Source organism: Salmo salar, chromosome 29 (genome assembly GCF_965601325.2).
Source record: "Salmo salar chromosome 29, fSalSal1, whole genome shotgun sequence".
NCBI classification, from domain to species: domain Eukaryota; kingdom Metazoa; phylum Chordata; class Actinopteri; order Salmoniformes; family Salmonidae; genus Salmo; species Salmo salar.
The window spans coordinates 29,157,501-29,179,550 of NC_138319.1; the positions used below are offsets into that span (position 1 = coordinate 29,157,501).

General features: G+C 48.2%; 1 protein-coding gene across 1 annotated transcript in view; it reads left to right on the forward strand.

Moving 5' to 3' along the window:
* Positions 1-22,050, forward strand: part of LOC106590524 (TRAF2 and NCK-interacting protein kinase-like) — a 68,564-nt gene that overhangs the window by 28,284 nt on the left and 18,230 nt on the right. The window contains exons 11-24 of the mRNA XM_082970780.1: positions 3,942-4,008; positions 4,139-4,337; positions 5,365-5,481; positions 6,619-6,705; positions 9,252-9,443; positions 11,479-11,646; positions 11,967-12,212; positions 12,433-12,542; positions 12,718-12,821; positions 15,271-15,353; positions 15,556-15,579; positions 16,243-16,427; positions 16,513-16,615; positions 16,988-17,128. Coding sequence (XP_082826906.1) covers positions 3,942-4,008; positions 4,139-4,337; positions 5,365-5,481; positions 6,619-6,705; positions 9,252-9,443; positions 11,479-11,646; positions 11,967-12,212; positions 12,433-12,542; positions 12,718-12,821; positions 15,271-15,353; positions 15,556-15,579; positions 16,243-16,427; positions 16,513-16,615; positions 16,988-17,128 — 1,826 coding nt within the window. The remainder of the gene's footprint in view (positions 1-3,941; positions 4,009-4,138; positions 4,338-5,364; positions 5,482-6,618; positions 6,706-9,251; positions 9,444-11,478; positions 11,647-11,966; positions 12,213-12,432; positions 12,543-12,717; positions 12,822-15,270; positions 15,354-15,555; positions 15,580-16,242; positions 16,428-16,512; positions 16,616-16,987; positions 17,129-22,050) is intronic.

Here is a 22,050-nt window from a genome sequence, read left to right on the forward strand (position 1 = left end):
TGTGTAACTGGTTGATGCGTGTGTGTGTGTGTGTGTGTGTAACTGGTGTGTGTAACTGGTTGATGTGTGTGTGTGTGTGTAACTGGTTGATGCGTGTGTGTGTGTGTGTGTAACTGGTTGATGCGTGTGTGTGTGTGTGTGTGTGTGTAACTGGTTGATGCGTGTGTGTGTGTGTGTGTGTGTGTGTGTGTAACTGGTGTGTGTAACTGGTTGATGTGTGTGTGTGTGTGTGTAACTGGTTGATGCGTGTGTGTGTGTGTGTGTGTGTAACTGGTGTGTGTAACTGGTTGATGTGTGTGTGTGTGTGTGTAACTGGTTGATGCGTGTGTGTGTGTGTGTGTGTGTGTGTGTGTAACTGGTGTGTGTAACTGGTTGATGTGTGTGTGTGTGTGTAACTGGTTGATGCGTGTGTGTGTGTGTGTGTGTGTAACTGGTGTGTGTAACTGGTTGATGTGTGTGTGTGTGTGTAACTGGTTGATGCGTGTGTGTGTGTGTGTAACTGGTGTGTGTAACTGGTTGATGTGTGTGTGTGTGTGTAACTGGTTGATGTGTGTGTGTAACTGGTTGATGTGTGTGTGTAACTGGTTGATGTGTGTGTGTGTGTGTAACTGGTTGATGTGTGTGTGTCACTGGTTGATGTGTGTGTGTAACTGGTTGATGTGTGTGTGTGTGTGTGTGTGTGTGTGTGTGTGTGTGTGTGTGTGTGTGTGTGTGTGTGTGTGTGTGTAACTGGTTGATGCGTGTGTGTAACTGGTTGATGTGTGTGTGTAACTGGTTGATGTGTGTGTGTAACTGGTTGATGTGTGTGTGTAACTGGTTGATGTGTGTGTGTGTGTAACTGGTTGATGTGTGTGTGTGTGTGTAACTGGTTGATTCGTGTGTGTGTAACTGGTTGATGTGTGTGTGTGTGTGTAACTGGTTGATGCGTGTGTGTGTGTGTGTGTGTGTGTGTAACTGGTGTGTGTAACTGGTTGATGTGTGTGTGTGTGTGTAACTGGTTGATGCGTGTGTGTGTGTGTGTGTGTGTGTAACTGGTGTGTGTAACGGGAGGGGGGGTGTGACGGTTGAGCGGGGGGTGTGTGTGTGTGTGTGCTGGTGAGGGGGGGGGACGGGGGTGGCTGGTTGAGGGGTGCGGGTGTGTGTGTGTGTGTGCTGGGTGTGTGTGTGTGTGTGTGTAACGGGTCGGTGTGTGTAACTGGTTGATGTGTGTGTGTGTGTGTAACTGGGAGCGGGGGGGGGGTGACGGGTGTGCTGGTGATGTGTGTGTGTGGTGTACGGTGATGCGTGTGTGTGTGTGTGTGTGTGTAACTGGTGTGTGTAACTGGTTGATGTGTGTGTGTGTGTGTAACTGGTTGATGCGTGTGTGTGTGTGTGTGTAACTGGTGTGTGTAACTGGTTGAGGGGGGGGTGTGTGTGTGTGTGTGTAACTGGTGTGTGTAACTGGTTGATGTGTGTGTGTGTGTGTAACTGGTTGATGCGGGGTGTGTGTGTGTGTGACGGTGTGTGTAACGGGGGGTGGTGTGTGTAACTGGTTGAGCGGGGGGTGTGTGTGTGCTGGTGTGTGTAACTGGTTGAGGGGGGGTGCGGTGTGCGTGTGTGTGTGTGTGTGTAACTGGTGTGTGTAACTGGTTGAGGGGGGTGTGCTGGTGTGCGGTGTGTGTGTGTGTGTGTGTAACTGGTGTGTGTAACTGGTTGATGTGTGTGTGTGTGTGTAACTGGTTGATGCGGGGTGTGTGTGTGTGTGCTGGTGTGTAACGGGGGGTGGTGTGTGTAACTGGTTGAGCGGGGTGTGGTGTGTGGCGGGGGCGGGGGGTGTGGCCCCTGTGGCTCAGTTGGTAGAGCATGGTGTTTTCAACGCCAGCATGGTGTGTGCAATGCCAGGGTTGTGGGTTTGATTCCCATGGGGGGCCAGTACAAAAAATATATAAAAAAAGAATGCATGAAATGAAAAGTATGAAATGTATGCATTCACTACTGTAAGTCGCTCTGGATAAGAGCGTCTGCTAAATGACTAAAATGTAAAATGTAACTGGTTGGGTGTGTGTGTGTGTGTGTGTGTGTGTGTGTGTGTGTGTGTGTGTGTGTATATAACTGGTTGATGTGTGTGTGTGTGTGTAACTGGTTGATGTGTGTGTGTGTGTGTGTGTGTAACTGGTTGATGTGTGTGTGTACAGTGCATTCGTAAAGTATTCAGACCCCTTGACTTTTTCCACATTTTGTTACATTACAGCCTTATTCTAAAATTGATTAAATAGATTTTTTCCCTCATCAGTCTACACAGAATACCCCATAATGACGAAGCAAAAACATTTTTTTTTGCAAATGTATTAGTAATAAAAAAATAGCACCTTTACATAAGTATTCAGACCTTTCACTCAGTACTTTGTTGAAGCACTTTTGGCAGCAATTACAGCCTTGAGTTTTCTTGGGTATGATGCTACAAGCTTGGCACACCTGTATTTGGGGAGTTTCTCCCATTCTTCTCTGCAGATCCTCTCAAGCTCTGTCAGGTTGGATAGGGAGCGTTGCTGCACAGCTATTTTCAGGTCTCTCCAGAGATGTTAGATTGGATTCAAATCTGGGCTGGGACACACGAGGACATTCAGAGATTTATCCCGAAGCCACTCCTGCGTTGTCTTGGCTGTGTGCTTATGGTCATTGTCCTGTTGGAAGGTGAACCTTCGCCCCAGTCTGAGGTCCTGAGTGCTCTGGAGCAGGTTTTCATCAAGGATCTCTCTATGCTTTGCTCCATTCATCTTTCCCTTGATCCTGACTAGTCTCCCAGTCCCTGAAAAACATCCCCACAGCATGATGCTGCCACCACGTGCTTCATCGTTTGGGATGGTGCCAGGTTTCCTCCAGACGTGACGCTTGGCATTCAGGCCAAAAAGTTCAGTCTTGGTTTCATCAGACCAGAGCATCTTGTTTCTCATGGTCTGAGAGTCCTTTAGGTGCCTTTTGGCAAACTCCAAGCGGGCTGTCATGTGCCTTTTACTGAGGAGTGGCTTCTGTCTGGTCACTCTACCATAAAGGCCTGATTGGTGGAGTGCTGCAGAGATGGTTGTTCTTCTAGAAGGTTCTCCCATCTCCACAGAGGACCTCTGGAGCTCTGTCAGAGTGACCATAGGGTTCTTGGTCACCTCCCTGATCAAGGCCCTTCTCCCCTGATTACTCAGTTTGGCCGGGCGGCCAGCTCTAGGAAGAGTATTGGTGGTTCCAAACTTCTTACGTTTAATAATGATGGAGGCCACTGTGTTCTTGGGGACCTGTAATGCTGCAGACACAATCCTGTCTCAGACCTCTACGGACAATTCCTTCGACCTCATGGCTTGGTTTTTGCTCTGACATGCACTGTCAACTGTGGGACCTTATATAGACAGGTGTGTGCCTTTCCAAATCATGTCCAATCAACTGAATTTACCACAGGTGGACTCCAATCAAGTTGTAGAAACATCTCAACGATGATCAAGGGAAACAGGATGCACCTGAGCTCAATTTTAGAGTCTAATAGTAAAGAGTCTGAATGCTTTATGTAAATAAGGTATTTCTGTTTTTCAATTTTGTTTTTGCAAAATGTTCTAAAACCCTGTTTTCGCTTTGTCATTGTTGGCTATTGTGTGTAGATTGATGAGGGGGGAAATAACTTCATCCATTTTAGAACTGTGGAAAAAGAGAAGGGATCTAAATAGTTTACAAATGCACTGTGATTGGTTGTGTGTTTGTGTTTAACTGGTTGATGAGTGTGTGTGTGTGTGTGTGTGTGTGTGTGTGTGTGTGTGTGTGTGTGTGTGTGTGTGTGTGTGTGTGTGTGTGGTGTGTGTGTGTGTGTGTGTGTGTGTGTGTGTGTGTGTGTGTGTGTGTGTGTGTGTGTGTGTAACTGGTTAGTGTGTGTGTGTAACTGGTTGATGTGTGTGTAACTGGTTGATGTGTGTGTGCTGCAGATGAAACAGAGTATGAGTACAGTGGCAGTGAGGAAGAGGAGGAGGAACGGGACATGGGGGAGCCAAGGTAGGGTGTGTGTGCTTGTGCGTTCATACTCTAGTGTTTGCGTGTGTATTTGCCTCCAAATGTGTAGGAGAGAGATTTCCACTTATAAACTCTCCCTCTCCCATCTCTCCTCTGATTGGTCCTTGTCCAGCTCCATCATCAACGTTCCTGGAGAGTCGACGTTAAGGCGGGACTTCCTGCGGCTGCAGCTGGCCAATAAGGAGCGTTCTGAGGCTCTGCGGAGGCAGCAGTTGGAGCAACAGCAGAACGAGGAACACAAACGTCTCCTGTTGGCAGAACGACAGAAACGCATAGAGGAGCAGAAAGAACAGAGGAGGAGACTGGAGGAGGTAGACTGCATGCTTTTCACTCCATCATGCCCACCTGAACACAACTTTTCTGCTTCAGATGGTTTCTGTTCACATTGCATTTTCCAGCACTGTTCGGCTCAATTACATATCTGGTGACAGCTATGACGCTCTCTCTCCCTCTCTCCCTCTCTCTCTCTCTCCTCTCCCTCTCTCTCTCTCCCTCTCCCTCTCTCGCTATCTCTCCCTCTCCCTCGCCCTCCCTCTCTCCCTCTCTCTCTCTCCCTCTCCCTCTCTCTCTCTCTCTCTCGCTCTTTCTCTCTCTCTCCCTCTCTCTCGCTCTCTCTCTCCCTCTCTCGCTCTTTCTCTCTCTCTCTCTCTCTCTCTCTCTCTCTCTCCCTCGCCCTCTCTCCCTCTCCCTCTCTCGCTATCTCTCCCTCTCCCTCGCCCTCCCTCTCTCCCTCTCTCTCTCTCTCCCTCTCCCTCTCTCCCTCTCCCTCTCCCTCTCTCTCTCGCTCTCTCTCCCTCTCTCCCCCTCTCTCTCTCTCCCTCTCCCTCTCTCTCTCGCTCTCTCTCTCGCTCTTTCTCTCTCTCTCTCTACCTCTCTCTCTCTCCTCTCTCTCTCTCCCTCTCTCTCTCTCTCTCTCTCTCTTTCTCTCTCTCTCCCTCTCTCTCTCTCCCTCTCTCTCTGCTCTTTCTCTCTCGCTCTTTCTCTCTCTCTCTCTCTCTCTCTCTCTCCCTCTCTCTCTCTCTCTCTCCCTCTCTCTCTTGCTCTTTCTCTCTCTCTCTCCCTCTCTCTCGCTCTCTCTCTCTCGCTCTCTCTCTCCCTCTCTCGCTCTTTCTCTCTCTCTCTCTCGCTCTTTCTCTCTCGCTCTCTCTCTCTCGCTCTTTCTCTCTCTCTCCCTCTCTCTCTCTCGCTCTTTCTCTCTCCCTCTCTCTCTCTCGCTCTTTCTCTCTCGCTCTTTCTCTCTCGCTCTCTCCCTCTCTCTCTCCCTCTCTCGCTCTTTCGCTCTCTCTCCCTCTCTCCCCTCTCTCCCTCTCTCTCTCTCTCTGTCTCTTTGTCCAACAGCAACAGCGTAGGGAGCGTGAGATGAGGAAGCAACAGGAGAGAGAACAGAGGAGACGCTATGAAGAGATGGAACAATTACGGAGAGATGAGGAGAGGAGGCACGCAGAGAGAGAACAGGTACACACACAGGTAACTCTCAGGTGCGCACACACCCACACACTTGTCTCTCTCACTCTTTTACACACACACACTCATTGCCCAGGAATCACCCCAGTCTGCCACAGCTCTGTTGCAGACCAGACATAGACTGACATTTAGGTTTTATGTCCCAGGGCAGGTATAATTAGGGTCTGGGGCTAGGGCCTGGATGACTCTGCTTCATTAATGCTTTTCTTTCACTCTGATGTTTAACACTCTCTCTCTAGTAAAACTTGTTTTTCTCTCTTACACACTTGATTCAATATTAAGTACCTTGGGGTGGTTCTACATCAAGTCTCTTTTCTTGGTAATGCCTTTTTCTTTTTCTTCGACTGAATCTGTTTATCACTGCGCTCTCTCTTTCCTCCCTTATCCCTTCCTCTCTCCACCTCCTATCATGTCACTCCATCTCGCTTCTATTTTGGTTTTAATCCTTACTTTGGTTTCTTTCTCAAAAAATATTTTCCTTAATCTGTCCTTGTACTCTCTCTCTCTCACTCCCTCACCCCCTTTCTCCTCCTCCTTATCACCCCCTTTCTTCTCCTCCTTATCACTCCCTTTCTCCTCCTCCTTATCACCCCCTTTCTTCTCCTCCTCACGCCCTTTCTTCTCCTCCTCCTCACGCCCTTTCTTCTCCTCCTCACCCCCTTTCTCCTCCTCCTTATCACCCCATTTCTCCTCCTCCTCACCCCCTTTCTCCTCCTCCTCACCCCCTTTCTCCTCCTCCTTATCACCCCCTTTCTCCTCCTCCTCACCCCCTTTCTCCTCCTCCTCACCCCCTTTCTCCTCCTCCTCACCCCCTTTCTCCTCCTCCTCATCACCCCCTTTCTCCTCCTCCTCACCCCCTTTCTCCTCCTCCTCACCCCCTTTCTCCTCCTCCTCACCCCCTTTCTCCTCCTCCTTATCACCCCCTTTCTCCTCCTCCTCACCCCCTTTCTTCTCCTCCTCACCACCTTTCTCCTCCTCCTCATCACCCCCTTTCATCTCAACTCCTTTCACCCCCTTTCTCCTCCTCGTCACCTCCTTTCTGTCTCCGTTGACTGCTCTGATCACTCACCTGGCTGCTCTGGGCTCTGATTGGCTGATCTCCTGGCTGTCTGGCCTGTGATTGGGTAGGAGTATATCCGTAGGCAGCTGGAGGAGGAGCAAAGACAGCTGGAGATTCTACAGCAACAACTACTCCAGGAGCAGGCTCTACTGATGGTAACCTCTCACCCCTGAGTCCTCAGCCTATCACCTATCCACAAATACCCCTCATCTCTCTTGTTGCACAAACATATACACTATATATACAAAAATATCTGGACACCCCTTCAAATGAGTAGATTCGGCTATTTCAGCCACACCCATTGCTGACAGGTGTATATACAGTTGAAGTCGGAAGTTTACATACACCTTAGCCAAATACATTTAAACTCAGTTTTTCACAATTCCTGACATTTTATCCTATTCAAAATTCCCTGTATTAGGTCAGTTAAGATCACCACTTTATTTTAAGAATGTAAAATGTCAGAATAATAGTAGAGAGAATTATTTATTTCAGCTTTTATTTCTTTCATCACATTCCCAGTGGGTCAGAAGTTTACATACTCAATTAGTATTTGGTAGCATTGCCTTTGAATTGTTTAACTTGGGTCAAACGTTTTGGGTAGCCTTCCACAAGCTTCCTACAATAAGTTGGGTGAATTTTGGCCCATTCCTCCTGACAGAGCTGGTGTAACTGAGTCAGGTTTGTAGGCCTCCTTGCTCACACACACGCTTTTCAGTTCTGTCCACACATGTTCTATAGGATTGAGGTCAGGGCTTTGTGATGGCCAATCCTTAAGCCATTTTGCCACAACTTTGGAAGTATGCTTGTGGTCATTGTCCATTTGGAAGACCCATTTGCAACCAAGCTTTAACTTCCTGACTGATGTCTTGAGATGTTGCTTCACTATATCCACATAACTTTCCACCCTCATGATGCCATCTATTTTGTGAAGTGCACCAGTCCCTCCTGCAGCAAAGCACCCCCACAACATGATGCTGCCACCCCTGTGCTTCATGGTTGGGATGGTGTTCTTCGGGCTTGCAAGCGTCCCCCGTTTTCCTCCAAACATAACGATGGTCATTATGGCCAAACAGTTCTATTTTTGTTTCATCAGACCAGAGGACATTTCTCCAAAAAGTACGATCTTTGTCCCCATGTGCAGTTGCAAACCGTAGTCTGGCTTTTTTATGGAGGTTTTGGAGCAGTGGCTTCTTCCTTGCTGAGCGGCCTTTCAAGTTATGTCGATATAGGACTCGTTTTACTGTGGATATAGATACTTTTGTACCTGTTTCCTCCAGCATCTTCACAAGGTCCTTTGCTGTTGTTCTGGGATTGATTTGCACTTTTCGCACCAAAGTACGTTCATCTCTAGGAGACAGAACGTGCCTCCTTCCTGAGCGGTGTGACGGCTGCGTGGTTCCATGGGGTTTATACTTGCGTACTATTGTTTGTACAGATGAACGTGGTACCTTCAAGTGTTTGGAAATTTCTCCAAGGATGAACCAGACTTGTGGAGGTCTCCAATTTTTTCTGAGGTTTTGGCTGATTTCTTTAGATTTTCCCATGATGTCAAGCAAAGAGGCACTGAGTTCGAAGGTAGGCCTTGAAATACATCCAGAGGTACACCTCCAATTGACTCAAATGATGTCAATTAGCCTATCAGAAGCTTCTAAAGCCATGACATCATTTTCTTGAATTTTCCAAGCTGTTTAAAGGCACAGTCAACTTAGTGTATGCAAACTTCTGACCCACTGGAATTGTGATACAGTGAATTATAAGTGAAATAATCTGTCTGTAAACAATTGTTGGAAAAATTACTTGTCATGCACAAAGTAGATGTCCTAACCGACTTGCCAAAACTATAGTTTGTTAACAATACATTTGTGGAGTGGTTGAAAAACGAGTTTTAATGACTCCAACCTAAGTGTATGTAAACTTCCGACTTCGACTGTAATTGAGCACACAGCCATGCAATCTCCATAGACAAACATTGGCAGTAGAATGGTCTTACTGAAGAGCTCAGTGACTTTCATCGTAGCACCGTCATAGGAATCCACCTTTCCAACAAGTCAGTTTGTTACATTTCTGACCTGGTAGAGCTGCCCCGGTCAACTGTAAGTGCTGGTATTGTGAAGATCACCATGCATAGTACCAACTGTAAAGTTTGGTGGAGGAGGAATAATGGTCTGGCGCTAGGCCCCTTAGTTCCAGTGAAGATACATTTTAACGCTAGAGCATACAAAGACATTCTGGATGATTCTGTGCTTCCAACTTTGTGGTAACAGTTTGGGGAAGGCACTTTCCTGTTTCAGCATGACAATGCCCCTGTGCACAAAGCGAGGTCCACACAGAAATGGTTTGTAGAAGAACTTGACTGGCCTGCGCAGAGCCCTGACTTGAACGCCATCCTACATCTTTGGGATGAATTGGAACGCTGACTGCAAGCTAGACCTACTCACCCAACATCCATGCCCGACCTCACTAATGCTCTGGCGGCTGAATGGAAGCAAGTTCCCGCAGCAATGTTCCAACATCCAGTGGAAAGCCTTCCCAGAAGAGTGGGGGATGTTATAGCAGCGAAGGGGGGGGACCAACTCCATATTAATGCCCATGATTTTGGAATGAGATGTTCGACACGCAGGTGTCCATACTTTTGGCCATGGAGTGTACTTTGTGTTTGTGCATTTGTTTCCTGTGTAAACTGTGTGTGTATCTACAGGAGTACAAGCGTAAGCAGATGGAGGAGCAGCATCAGGCTGAGCGTCTCCAGAGACAGCTGCAGCAGGAGAGAGCCTACCTGGTGTCCTTACATCAGCAGCAGCAGCAGGAGCCACGGCCACAAGACAACAAACAGCTGTACCACTACAAAGACACAGCCCCCAATAACGACAAACCTGCCTGGGCCAAGGAGGTACTGTTCGCACGCACGCACACACACATCACACACACAGCGCTTATAGATGTGTTCAGTATATGTGGTTACACACCAACAGTATATTATGTTTCCTACAATGATCCCTCTCCTCTCAGGGTTGAAGTTTTCTGAAGAGTGGGAGCCCTGTATCATTGCTATGTCTGGACTATAAGATATCAAAATGTCTCTCTCTTTTTCCAAAACACAGTGTCTCCATCATGGACAGACCCTCTGTTTCTGTGTTAGTTTTTTTCAGGTTCTTCCGCAGTAATATGTGTGTGTGTGTGTGTGTGTGTGTGTGTGTGTGTGTGTGTGTGTGTGTGTGTGTGTGTGTGTGTGTGTGTGTGTGTGTGTGTGTGTGTGTGTGTGTGTGTGTGTGTGTGTGTGTGTCCACATAGCTATATGTGTTTGATATGTTCAGTGACAGTGTGATGTTCTGTCTCTAGGTAATGCATCAAACCCAGAGTAGCTCACCTCGTAATCCTCCCATTAAGCACCAGTCCTTTAACCAGCCTCGAGATGCCAGCCTAGCACTCCTCCTGTTCCCTGGTTATACCCCTGCTCCCATCCCCCCTCCTACCCTGCCCAATCAAGTCCCTCCAGGGAGAGGCTTCTCCAATCTGAAGGCAATAATGTGACCGTTCCGTGTATACGTGTGTCCTTTGCCCCTGATCCCGCCCCTGACTCCTCTCATCCAATCATGCGTCGCCCTGAGGCCAGAAGGAAGAGCCCTGAGGGAGAAGTTCAGGAGTTGAGGGGGAGGTGTCCAGGTCGACGGATCAGTGAGGGAGACACCCACTTCCGGTGTTTCTGAGACACTTCCTCCCTCTCTCTCTCTTCAGAGGTGGACTAACCCTAACCTTTAACCCTTGGCTGGTGTGTCTGTGGAGCTCTCTTTCTCTCTCCCATCCCTCCTTTCTTCTGAACGAGACTCTCCTTTCCTTATTAACAATTTTCTCTTCCCTTACACCAGGGGACGGACTCCTGAAAGAACCCTTGCTGGAATGTTCTATGTTCTAGAGTAGTTGCTAGAGAGTTCTAGAATGGTGGCTGGATGTTTCTAGAATGGTGGCTGTATAGTTCTAGAATGGTGGCTGGATAGTTCTAGAATGGTGGCTGGATAGTTCTAGAATGGTGGCTGGATGGTTCTATGTTACTGGTGTTTTTTTAGAATGGTGGCTGGATAGTTCTAGAATGGTGGCTGGATAGTTCTAGAATGGTGGCTGGATAGTTCTAGAATGGTGGCTGGATAGTTCTAGAATGGTGGCTGGATAGTTTAAGAATGGTGGCTGGATGGTTCTATATTTACTGATGTTTTTTTAGAATGGTGGCTGAATGGTTCTAGAATGGTGGCTAGATAGTTCTAGAATAGTGGCTGGATAGTTCTAGAATGGTGGCTAGATGGTTCTATGTTACTGGTGGTTTTTTTATAATGGTGGCTGGATGGTTCTAGAATGGTGGCTAGATAGTTCTAGAATGGTGGCTGGATGGTTCTATGTTACAGGTGTTTTTTTAGAATGGTGGCTGGATAGTTCGAGAACAGCTTTCTTTTCTCTCTACATTCTAGAATGGTGCCTTGTGTTTTTTAGAATGGTTATACATCTCTCTCTTCCTCTAGAAGTCGGACTCTGTCAGTCAAACTGTTTTAGTCTGCTTTATACATAGGTTCCATGTTCTTAGGGACACACTCCAGCTCCTGATTTAGCCTATATCCAAGCCACACACACACAGACACACACACTGATCCGGCTTGGCCCCCCAGTGGCCACTGTGAGCTGATGTAGGCCAGCCACAGCTATATCTGTCTGGGTGTATCTGCTTCCCTCTGGACATCGCCCCCCTCCCCCACACACACACACGCAAAAAATGGCAGACTGTAGCCAGGTCTGTCTCTGTGGTCTCTCCTGAACATGGCTTCTCCTCCATGGTAATAAGGGAAACTGGAGGTTTGACACACGGTCACACATACATGCATTGATAATCTGTCACTGACTGCCAGTATAAATGAGTGTGCTCTGTGTCTGTGTGTCAGGTGGAGGAGCGTTCCAAGCTGAACAGACAGAGTTCTCCAGGTCTGCATCATAAAGTGTCCAACCGTATTTCCGACCCGTCACTGCCTCCCCGCTCTGAGTCCTTCAGCAGCGGGGGCATTCAGCAGGCCCGAACACCACCCATGCACCGCTCTACAGAACCACAGGGTGTGTGTGTGTGTGTGTGTGTGTGTGTGTGTGTGTGTGTGTGTGTGTGTGTGTGTGTGTGTGTGTGTGTGTGTGTGTGTGTGTGTGTGTGTGTGTGTGTGTGTGTGTGTGTGTGTGTGTGTGTGTGAGAGAGAGAGATTGGGAAAGTGGATGTGCACGTTTACCCTTTTTGACGTTTGTTTTTCACTCTGAGTAACTCTCCCTTCCACCCCATCCCGTTCCCCCACCTTCCATTCCTCCTCTCCTTTCCTCACCTTCCTCTCTTCCTCCTCTACACCTGCTCCTCTACCTGCCTGGTCCTGATCTGGTCTGGTATTGTCAGATGGCCCACCTGGTACAGGTGAAGTCACATGGTCTGTCTGGGTCCCAGACTCTCCTTGACCCTGCAGGGGTCACAGGCTTGTTGCCCTCCCCGACCCCCTCCCCCGGCCGCCCCCCCATGCCCCGCCAGAACTCTGACCCCACCTCAGACACCCCTTCTCCTATTCCTCTCCCCCGCCTCGCTCCCCCACTCGACAAATTGGACCACAGCTCCTGGCTACGAACGGACCTAGACCTACCTCCCAAGGTCTGCATGACAATGTCTGTGTTTCTGTCTGGAATGCAATGTGTCTGAACTTTTGGTGCCCCTTATGATTTTTAATCTCAAATCTCTACGTACATATTTTGGCAAATTTAGTTTGAGATTGAGAATACAGTATATGATCCCACATTTACACCTGTTCTAACAGGTTTTTAATGTGTGCGTGTGTGTGTGTGTGTGTGTGTATGTGTGTGTGTGTGTGTAGGTGCCCCAGAGAACCACGTCTATCTCTCCAGCCCTGGTCAGGAAGCACTCTCCTGGGAGTGGACCTGGGGGCCTTGCTCCTAGAGCTGGATCACACCTGATACGGGCCAGGTACACACACACACACACACACACACACACACACACACACACACACACACACACACACACACACACACACACACACACACACACACACACACACACACACACACACACACACACACACACACACACACACACTCCATGCTCCTTTGTGATGTTGTGTTTGTGTGTGTTGCCAAAGTAACCCAGACCTGCGGAGGACTGATGTCCCCATGGAAACACCCCTGAAGAGGACAAGCAGCAGCAGCTCGTCCAGCTCCTCCCAGGGGGGAAGCAACGAGAGAGGTACCACCACACGCAGGGGGTTTCTCAATATGCATACCACCGTGCTCCACACGCTCATGCTCCGAGTGCATTCTCCAAGAACGTTCCCTTGAGTACTCTGGAGAACGCATTAAACATTCCACCCCCACTGTATTACCTCACGCTGCACCTCCCCCCACTGTATTACCTCACGCTGCACCTCCCCCCACTGTATTACCTCACGCTGCACCTCCCCCCACTGTATTACCTCACGCTGTACCTCCCCCCACTGTATTACCTCACGCTGCACCTCCCCCCACTGTATTACCTCATGCTGCACCTCCCCCCACTGTATTACCTCACGCTGCACCTCCCCCCACTGTATTACCTCACGCTGTACCTCCCCCCACTGTATTACCTCACGCTGCACCTTCCCCCACTGTATTACCTCAAGCTGCACCTCCCCCACTGTATTACCTCACGCTGCACCTCCCCCCACTGTATTACCTCACGCTGCACCTCCCCCCACTGTATTACCTCACGCTGCACCTCCCCCCACTGTATTACCTCACGCTGCACCTCCCCCCACTGTATTACCTCACGCTGCACCTCCCCCCACTGTATTACCTCACGCTGCACCTCCCCCCACTGTATTACCTCACGCTGTACCTCCCCCCACTGTATTACCTCACGCTGCACCTCCCCCCACTGTATTACCTCAAGCTGCACCTCCCCCACTGTATTACCTCACGCTGCACCTCCCCCCACTGTATTACCTCACGCTGCACCTCCCCCCACTGTATTACCTCACGCTGCACCTCCCCCCACTGTATTACCTCACGCTGCACCTCCCCCCACTGTATTACCTCACGCTGCACCTCCCCCCACTGTATTACCTCACGCTGCACCTCCCCCCACTGTATTACCTCACGCTGCACCTCCCCCCACTGTATTACCTCACGCTGCACCTCCCCCCACTGTATTACCTCACGCTGTACCTCCCCCCACTGTATTACCTCACGCTGCACCTCCCCCCACTGTATTACCTCACGCTGCACCTCCCCCCACTGTATTACCTCACGCTGCACCTCCCCCCACTGTATTACCTCACGCTGCACCTCCCCCCACTGTATTACCTCACGCTGCACCTCCCCCCACTGTATTACCTCACGCTGTACCTCCCCCCACTGTATTACCTCACGCTGCACCTCCCCCCACTGTATTACCTCACGCTGCACCTCCCCCCAATGTATTACCTCACGCTGCACCTCCCCCCACTGTATTACCTCACGCTGCACCTCCCCCCACTGTATTACCTCACGCTGCACCTCCCCCGACTGTATTACCTCACGCTGCACCTCCCCCCACTGTATTACCTCACGCTGCACCTCCCGCCACTGTATTACCTCACGCTGTACCTCCCCCCACTGTATTACCTCACGCTGTACCTCCCCCCACTGTATTACCTCACGCTGCACCTCCCCCCACTGTATTACCTCATGCTGCACCTCCCCCCAATGTATTACCTCACGCTGCACCTCCCCCCACTGTATTACCTCACGCTGCACCTCCCTCCACTGTATTACCTCACGCTGCACCTCCCCCCACTGTATTACCACACGCTGCACCTCCCCCTACTGTATTACCTCATGCTGCACCTCCCCCCACTGTATTACCTCACGCTGCACCTCCCCCCACTGTATTACCTCACGCTGCACCTCCCCATTCACTGAACCTTCTTCCAGCCAGGACAATGGCAACAATAGAGACGAAACAATATATACACAAAGAAAACATTTTACTTCATAACTATCAGCTATATGTGAATCGTAAAAATGTAGCAAACCAGATAGTTTAACAAGAAACAATTACGGAAAACTAATGGGTAGATGTCAATTATTCATGGATGGGTAGCTAGCTAGCTAACAATTCTTCATGGCTCTCTGGCTAGCTAGCAATAGTATTGACTTACTATAGGTTTGCGATTTACACACTCTACAGTGGGTATTGTAGGCAGGTAAACATGTCAAAATGAACACAGCATGTATTTATTAAGATAAAATATTGTAGTCATGCAACATATGAGACAGGCAACATTTCATTCTGAAGTCTTAGTGGATTTTCTCTCGCTTCATCTCAAATAATGGCTGCTATTTAATTCAAGAAATGTTGCGTCATTTTTTTTACGTGGTTACGTCACAACTCTGTGCATATTTTCCGTTGAAGCTTGCATCGATGCATGCTTAAAAATATGTACAAACGGAGTACACATTCCACGTGCCCTACGTGTTCCGTTTTCCATACTCTGATTTGGACTCATACTCCAACCATCCTGTGCTCCAATTTGCGTGCTCGGAGCACGGTAGTATGCATTTTGAGAAACCCACAGATTCCCATGTGTGCTACTATAAAGGTTTCAGCTTTTAAGACTATACAGACAGATATGTGATTAGTTGACTATTTACTGAGCAGTGATGTGATTGGTTGACAGGGGTGGAGGGGTCTATGGCGCCGCCCCAGGAGACCAAAGAAGAGAACAGAGATGTGACACTAACACGACCTAGCAGGCCCGCAGTGAGTGTATATATCACACACACACACACACACACACACACACACACACACACACACACACACACACACAATTCATTTTCTTCTCTGAACTAACCAATCCATGTCTTATCTCTTTCATCTTCTCTTCTCTTTTTCACTCCCACATTCCTGTTTTATTCGCTACCTCCTCTTTCCTCTCTGCGTTTCTCTCCATCCTGTTTAGAGCTATAAGAGAGCTGTAGATGAGGTTAGTGGCATTTCTCCTCTCCTTTTCTCTATATCTCTCTCAACCATTCACTCCCTTGCTCCTTCACTCATTCACCCATTCAGGTATTCACTCACTCGTTCACACTCACTCACCCTCCCACTCTCTCCCTCCCTCCCACTCTCAATCTCTCTGATGAGTACAAAAGGTTTGTCTCTCCCTGCAATAGTGATAGTTTTATCTCTCTCCCTCTTTCTCTCTTATTGACCCTCTTTTTCTCCACCTCTCTGGATCATCCAGGAGGAGTTGGTAAGATATCTATTGGCCTCCACGTACACGCTCATGTACACACAGTCCCCTCTTTTCACGTGCACGCCCCTTTCTCCTCTAGCTCACCTGTCCTGTTCTACCTGTGCCGTTTGAAAGAGGCAGACTGGGGAGCATTGGAGCTGTGTGATGACCTCTAACCCCTGACCTCTAACCCCTGACCTCTAACCCCTCTATTAGTGACCTTTCCTGACCTTTCCTGACTGAAGCCTCATTGTTCCTCACTCACGCTCTGGGGAATTAGTTAACGGCTGAAACATGTATGTGTAAAACATTGTGCCAATAAAATATTGCCCATGAATCAAAGCAACTGTTACCGCATCCACCGTGTGAGTACTGACCTTTTTATAATACCCTCTCCTGACCTTTGACCTTCAGGACCTGACGGCTCTGGCCAAGGAGCTGAGGGAGCTGCGTCAGGGGGAGGAACCTAACCGCCCGCCCGTCAAGGTGACGGACTACTCTTCGTCCAGTGATGAGTCACAGAGCGACGAAGACGGAGAGGAGGGAGGGGGAAGAAGTAACGACGGCTCTGTGTCTGTCAGCGACATCCCACGCATCATGTGAGTGTGTGTTAGAAGGTGTGTGTATTACAAAGTGAGTGTGTGTCAGCATTTTAGCTATGTATTTTAAACTTGTGTGTGTCAGGCCGGCTGCAGGGCAGAGTGGCGGTGAGTCGTACGGTGTGATGGGAGGACATGATGATTCCCACGGCAACAGTTCCCAAGACAGCTCCCTGATGATGAGAGAGGTCAGTTACCTTCAATCCCTGACCCCAGGGCTCCATTCTGCCCGCTTTATACACAACTCAACACCCAGCATCCAGGCATGCACTCAGCTCGTGGGTGTGCTGTGTGTGCGTGTTCGTCTCTGCATTGTCACCAGTCGTTACTCTGCTTCTTCACTCCTCTGGGTTCACCCACCTTCCATATCAGGGGCAGAATGTACCCCTTAACCACAGATCCAGATGAACCCCCTAACCTTAACCATTATATTCCAACCTTACCTCAACCACAAATCTAGAATCCGCTTACCCTTCCCAAATCCTACCCATCACAAGGAAATACATTAATCTGACCTTAGATCAGTGCCTAGAGTGCCCCTCACTCTCTCTCTGTTCCAGACCTATGGGGACAGGAGGCGGAGCTCCGCTCTCGCCGACAGCAACGGTTTCTTCGGCAACGCCAATCTGCCCGATCTGGTGCAGCAAAGCCCTTCCCCCCTGGTCTCCCCTGGCAATGGCTCTGGGCGCAGCCACTCCGAAGTAGGTTCACTAGACCCCTACACCCCAACTGCTTGCGACCTTGCACCCTACACCCTTACCTGCTAGCCATCTACACACAACCCCCCTACATGCTAGCCCCCTGCACACAACCTCACTGCACACAGAACCCTACACCTGAGCCCCTTGCCTCTGTGCCCTTGTGTTCTCTCAGCGTCCTATAACTGAAGAAGAAGAAACACTCACCCTCCCCTCTAGAGTCTGTTAGACTCTTGAGACTAAACCCACTCTAATCCAGTCCATATCCATTTCCCCCATCCATTCTCTTCCTTTGCTGCTGATGGTCACATGCACGCCTCTCTCTCCTGCATGTTGTGTGCACATGGCAAACCAAGTCTAATGATGCTCAACACACTTTCTACTCTGGCAACCCGTTAGAGCAGTGATCACCAACCTTTTCTGATTCAGATTAGGGCTGTGGCGGTCATGAAATTTAGTCAGCCGGTGATTGTCAAGCAAATAACTGCTCGTCTCACTGTAGTTGACCGTTAGTTAACATAAACATGTTTAGCATCTCCTGGCTTCCACGAATACATTTTGAGAAAAAAACATTTAAAAAAATCATTTTAGTATAGTCACCATCACAATATATCCATTATTTATTTTAGGCAGGTCTAAAGAAACATCATATGAAGGAAATGTAGTCTATTTCAGAAGAATAGCATATTCTGAGTTGTCCTTATGTTTGGCCCTGATCTGGCTATGCCAGTTATTTATGCAACTTTAGTTGTGATATGCAAATGTTGGGCGTATATATGTTTTTTTAATACATTCTAGGGCTGCATGATGCGACTCTAATGATGATTTGAAAAAAGTTACATGAAAGGCATGAGCTCTGCTTTTTTTGTTGTTGGTGCAGGCTGCACACACTTCATCAGTCTCTCATTCACAATTTGAGAAGCACTTGATAATAACTTGAATTTCCCAGTGATGAGCCCGTAATGCTCCCTATAAAAATCCATGCCTTTAGCGGCCAGTGGCCATTGTGCCCTTGGGCTGAAAATAATAATACAAATTCCCTTCTCCCGGCTGTGTGCTCCGTGGCACCTCTCACTCACATGGCTCTCTCAGATATCTCAATTCAGTTTAGCCAATGCCCGTCATGTGATTGGGCCTTCTCACAGGCTACAAGTGAAGACAGACATGTCGGGGACACAAATGCGCGCGTCCTTATCGATTTCCAAGGCGCTTATTGAAGATGTTGGAACTGTCCACATTTACTTTTCGTCACCCAACAAGGTGAGTAGGCCTAACGAACAGCAAAAGCACTAGTCTATGTCAATCTACTATTGACTACTACTATCCCCCATAGTACAAAAGTTTACCTGTTCTATTGGTGAACTTGTCCTTCTGTGCGAGAAATAAATATTCCAAACATAGTCTGGGATTGTTTTGTTGGATGCGGTAGATCCCATATTAATACAACCACTAGAATCTAAAAAACGTTTAATAGCAATGAGGCTGATGCAACAGATCAGAACGTATTTTCTATTTCTTTAAATTCTAAGTACAGCAATGTGCACACGGTAGAAGGCTAGAAGCGCAAAGGTTCCAAAATACAATCATTTAGTGGGAAAACACCATTCTCAAAAGTGATCGCAAATGCAATTATGCATGTAATGCTTTATTGTAAAGGTGCATTTTTTTCTAACTTCCGTGATTCATACAAGGCCCTCCCTCGCCCTCCCTTCGGCAAATTCGACCACGACTCCATCTTGCTCCTACCGTCTTATAGGCAGAAACTCAAACAGGATGTACCCGTGATTAGAATCATTCAACGCCGGTCTGACCAATTGGAATCCATGCTTCAAGATTGATTTGATCACACGGACTGGGAAATGTTCCGGGCAGCCTCAGAGAATAACATCGATCTATACGCTGACTTGGTGAGTGAGTTTTTAAGGAGGTGCATTGGACATGTACCCACTGTGACTATTAACCTACGCTAACCAGAAACTGTGGATGGATGCAAAACTGAAAGAGCGATCCACCGCATTTAACCATGGAAAGATGACTGGGAATATGGCCGAATATAAACAGTGTAGTTATTCCCGCCGCAAGGCAATCAAACAAGCGAAATGTCAGTATAGGGACAAAGTAGAGTCCCAATTCAACTGCTCAGACATGAGACGTATGTGGCAGGATCTACAGGAAATCACAGACTACAAAAAGAAAACCAGCCACGTCACGGACACTGACGTCTCGCTTCCAGACAAACTAAACACCTTCTTTGCCCGCTTTGAGGATAATACAGTGCCACCGTCGCGGCCCGCTAACGAGGACTGTGCCCCCCCCTTCTCTTGCTGACGTGAGTAAGACATTTAAACGTGTTAACTCTCGCAAGGCTGCTGGCCCAGACGCAATCCCTAGCCGCGTCCTCAGAGCATGTGCAGACCAGCTGGCTGGTGTGTTTACGGACATATCCAATCGATCCCTATCCCAGTCTGCTGTCCCCACATGCTTCAAGATGGCCACCATTGTTCCTGTACCCAAGAAGGCAAAGATAACTGAACTAAATGACTATCGCCCCGTAGCACTCACTTATGTCATCATGAAGTGCTTTGAGAGACTAGTCAAGCATAATATCACCTCCACCTTACCGGCCACCCTAGACCCACTTCCGTTTGTATACCGCCCCAACAATCGCCATCGCACTAAACACTGCCCTATCCCATCTGGACAAGAGGAATACCTATGTAAGAATGCTGTTCATTGACTACAGCTCAGCATTCAACACCATAGTACCCTCCAAGCTCATCATTAAGCTGGAGGCCCTGGGTCTCAACCCCGTCTTGTGCAATTGGGTCCTGGACTTTCTGACGGGCTGCCCCCAGGTAGTGAAGATAGGAAACAACATCTCCACTACGCTGACCCTCAACACTTGGGCCCCACAAGGGTGCGTGCTCAGCCCCCTCCTGTACTCCCTGTTCACCCATGACTGCGTGGCCACGCACACCTCCAACTCAATCATCAAGTTTGCAGATGACACAACAGTTGTGGGCTTAATTACAAACAATGACGAGACAGCCTCTAGGAAGGAGGTGAGGCCACTCGGAGTGTGGTGTCAGGAAAACAACCTCCCACTCAACGTCAACAAAACAAAGGAGATGATCGTGGACTTCAGGAAACAGCTGAGGGAGCACCCCCTATCCACATCGAAGGGACAGCAGTGGAGAAGGTGCAAAGTTTTAAGTTCCTCGGCGTACACACCACAGACAAACTGAAATGGTCCACCCACACAGACAGTGTGGTGAAGAAGAAGTAACAGCGCCTCTTCAACCTCAGGAAGCTGAAGAAATTTGGCTTGTCACCTAAAACCCTGACAAACCTTTACAGATGCACAATCGAGAGCATCCTGTCGGGCTGTATCACCGCCTGGTATGGCAATTGCACCGCCCTCAACTGCAAGGCTCTCCAGAGGGTGGTGCTGTCTGCACAACGCATCACCGGGGGCAAACTACCTGCCCTCCATGACACCTACAGCACCCGATATCACAGGAAGGCCAAAAAGATCATCAAGGACAACAACCACCTGAGTCACTGTCTGTTCACCCCACTACCATCCAGAAGGCGAGGTCAGTACAGCTGCATCAAAGCTGGGACAGAAAGACTGAAAAACAGCTTCTATCTCAAGGCCATCAGACTACTTAACAGCAATCACTATCTCAGAGAGGCTGCTGCATACATAGAGATTGAAATCACTAGCCACTTTAATAAATGGATCACTAGTCACTTTAAACAATGCCACTTTAATAATGTTAACATATCTTACATTACTCATCTCACATGTATATATTGTACCTTATACCGTCTATGGCAGCTTGCCTATGCCGCTCGGTCACCGCTCATCCATTTGTGTATATGTACATATTCTTATTTCATCTCTTTAGATTTGTGTGTATAAGGTAGTTGTTGGTAATTGTTAGATTACTTGTTAGATATTACTGCACTGTCGGGAACTAGAAGCACAAGAATTTCGCTACACTCGCATTAACATCTGCTAACCATGTGTATGTGTCCAATAAAATTAGATTTGATAGAAAGGTTAAATTAATCAAGTGCACCTATTGAATCAAGTGCACCTACCGCCAACGGCACAATAAGAATTGTTTTTAATTAGTGCAAGCCTTTATCATTGGCTTTTCCACAGAAATGCTTGGGGATCGACTATGAATGCCTTGAAGATAGCAATCAACTGGTTGGTGACCACTGTGTTAGATTATACTGAAACCCCTTCCACCTGGCTACCTGTTAGATTATACTGAAAACCCTTCCACCTGGCTACCTGTTAGATTATACTGATAACCCTTCCACCTGGCTACCTGTTAGATTATACTGAAACCCCTTCCACCTGGCTACCTGTTAGATTATACTGAAACCCCTTCCACCTGGCTACCTGTTAAATTATACTGAAAACCCTTCCACCTGGCTACCTGTTAGATTATACTGATAACCCTTCCACCTGGCTACCTGTTAGATTATACTGAAAACCCTTCCACCTGGCTCCCTGTTAGATTATACTTAAAACCCTTCCACCTGGCTACCTGTTAGATTATACTGAAAACCCTTCCACCTGGCTACCTGTTAGATTATACTGAAAACCCTTCCACCTGGCTACCTGTTAGATTATACTGAAAACCCTTCCACCTGGCTACCTGTTAGATTATACTGAAACCCTTCCACCTGGCTACCTGTTAGATTATACTGAAAACCCTTCCACCTGGCTACCTGTTAGATTATACTGAAACCCCTTCCACCTGGCTACCTGTTAGATTATACTGAAAACCCTTCCACCTGGCTACCTGTTAGATTATACTGAAACCCTTCCACCTGGCTACCTGTTAGATTATACTGAAAACCCTTCCACCTGGCTACCTGTTAGATTATACTGAAAACCCTTCCAC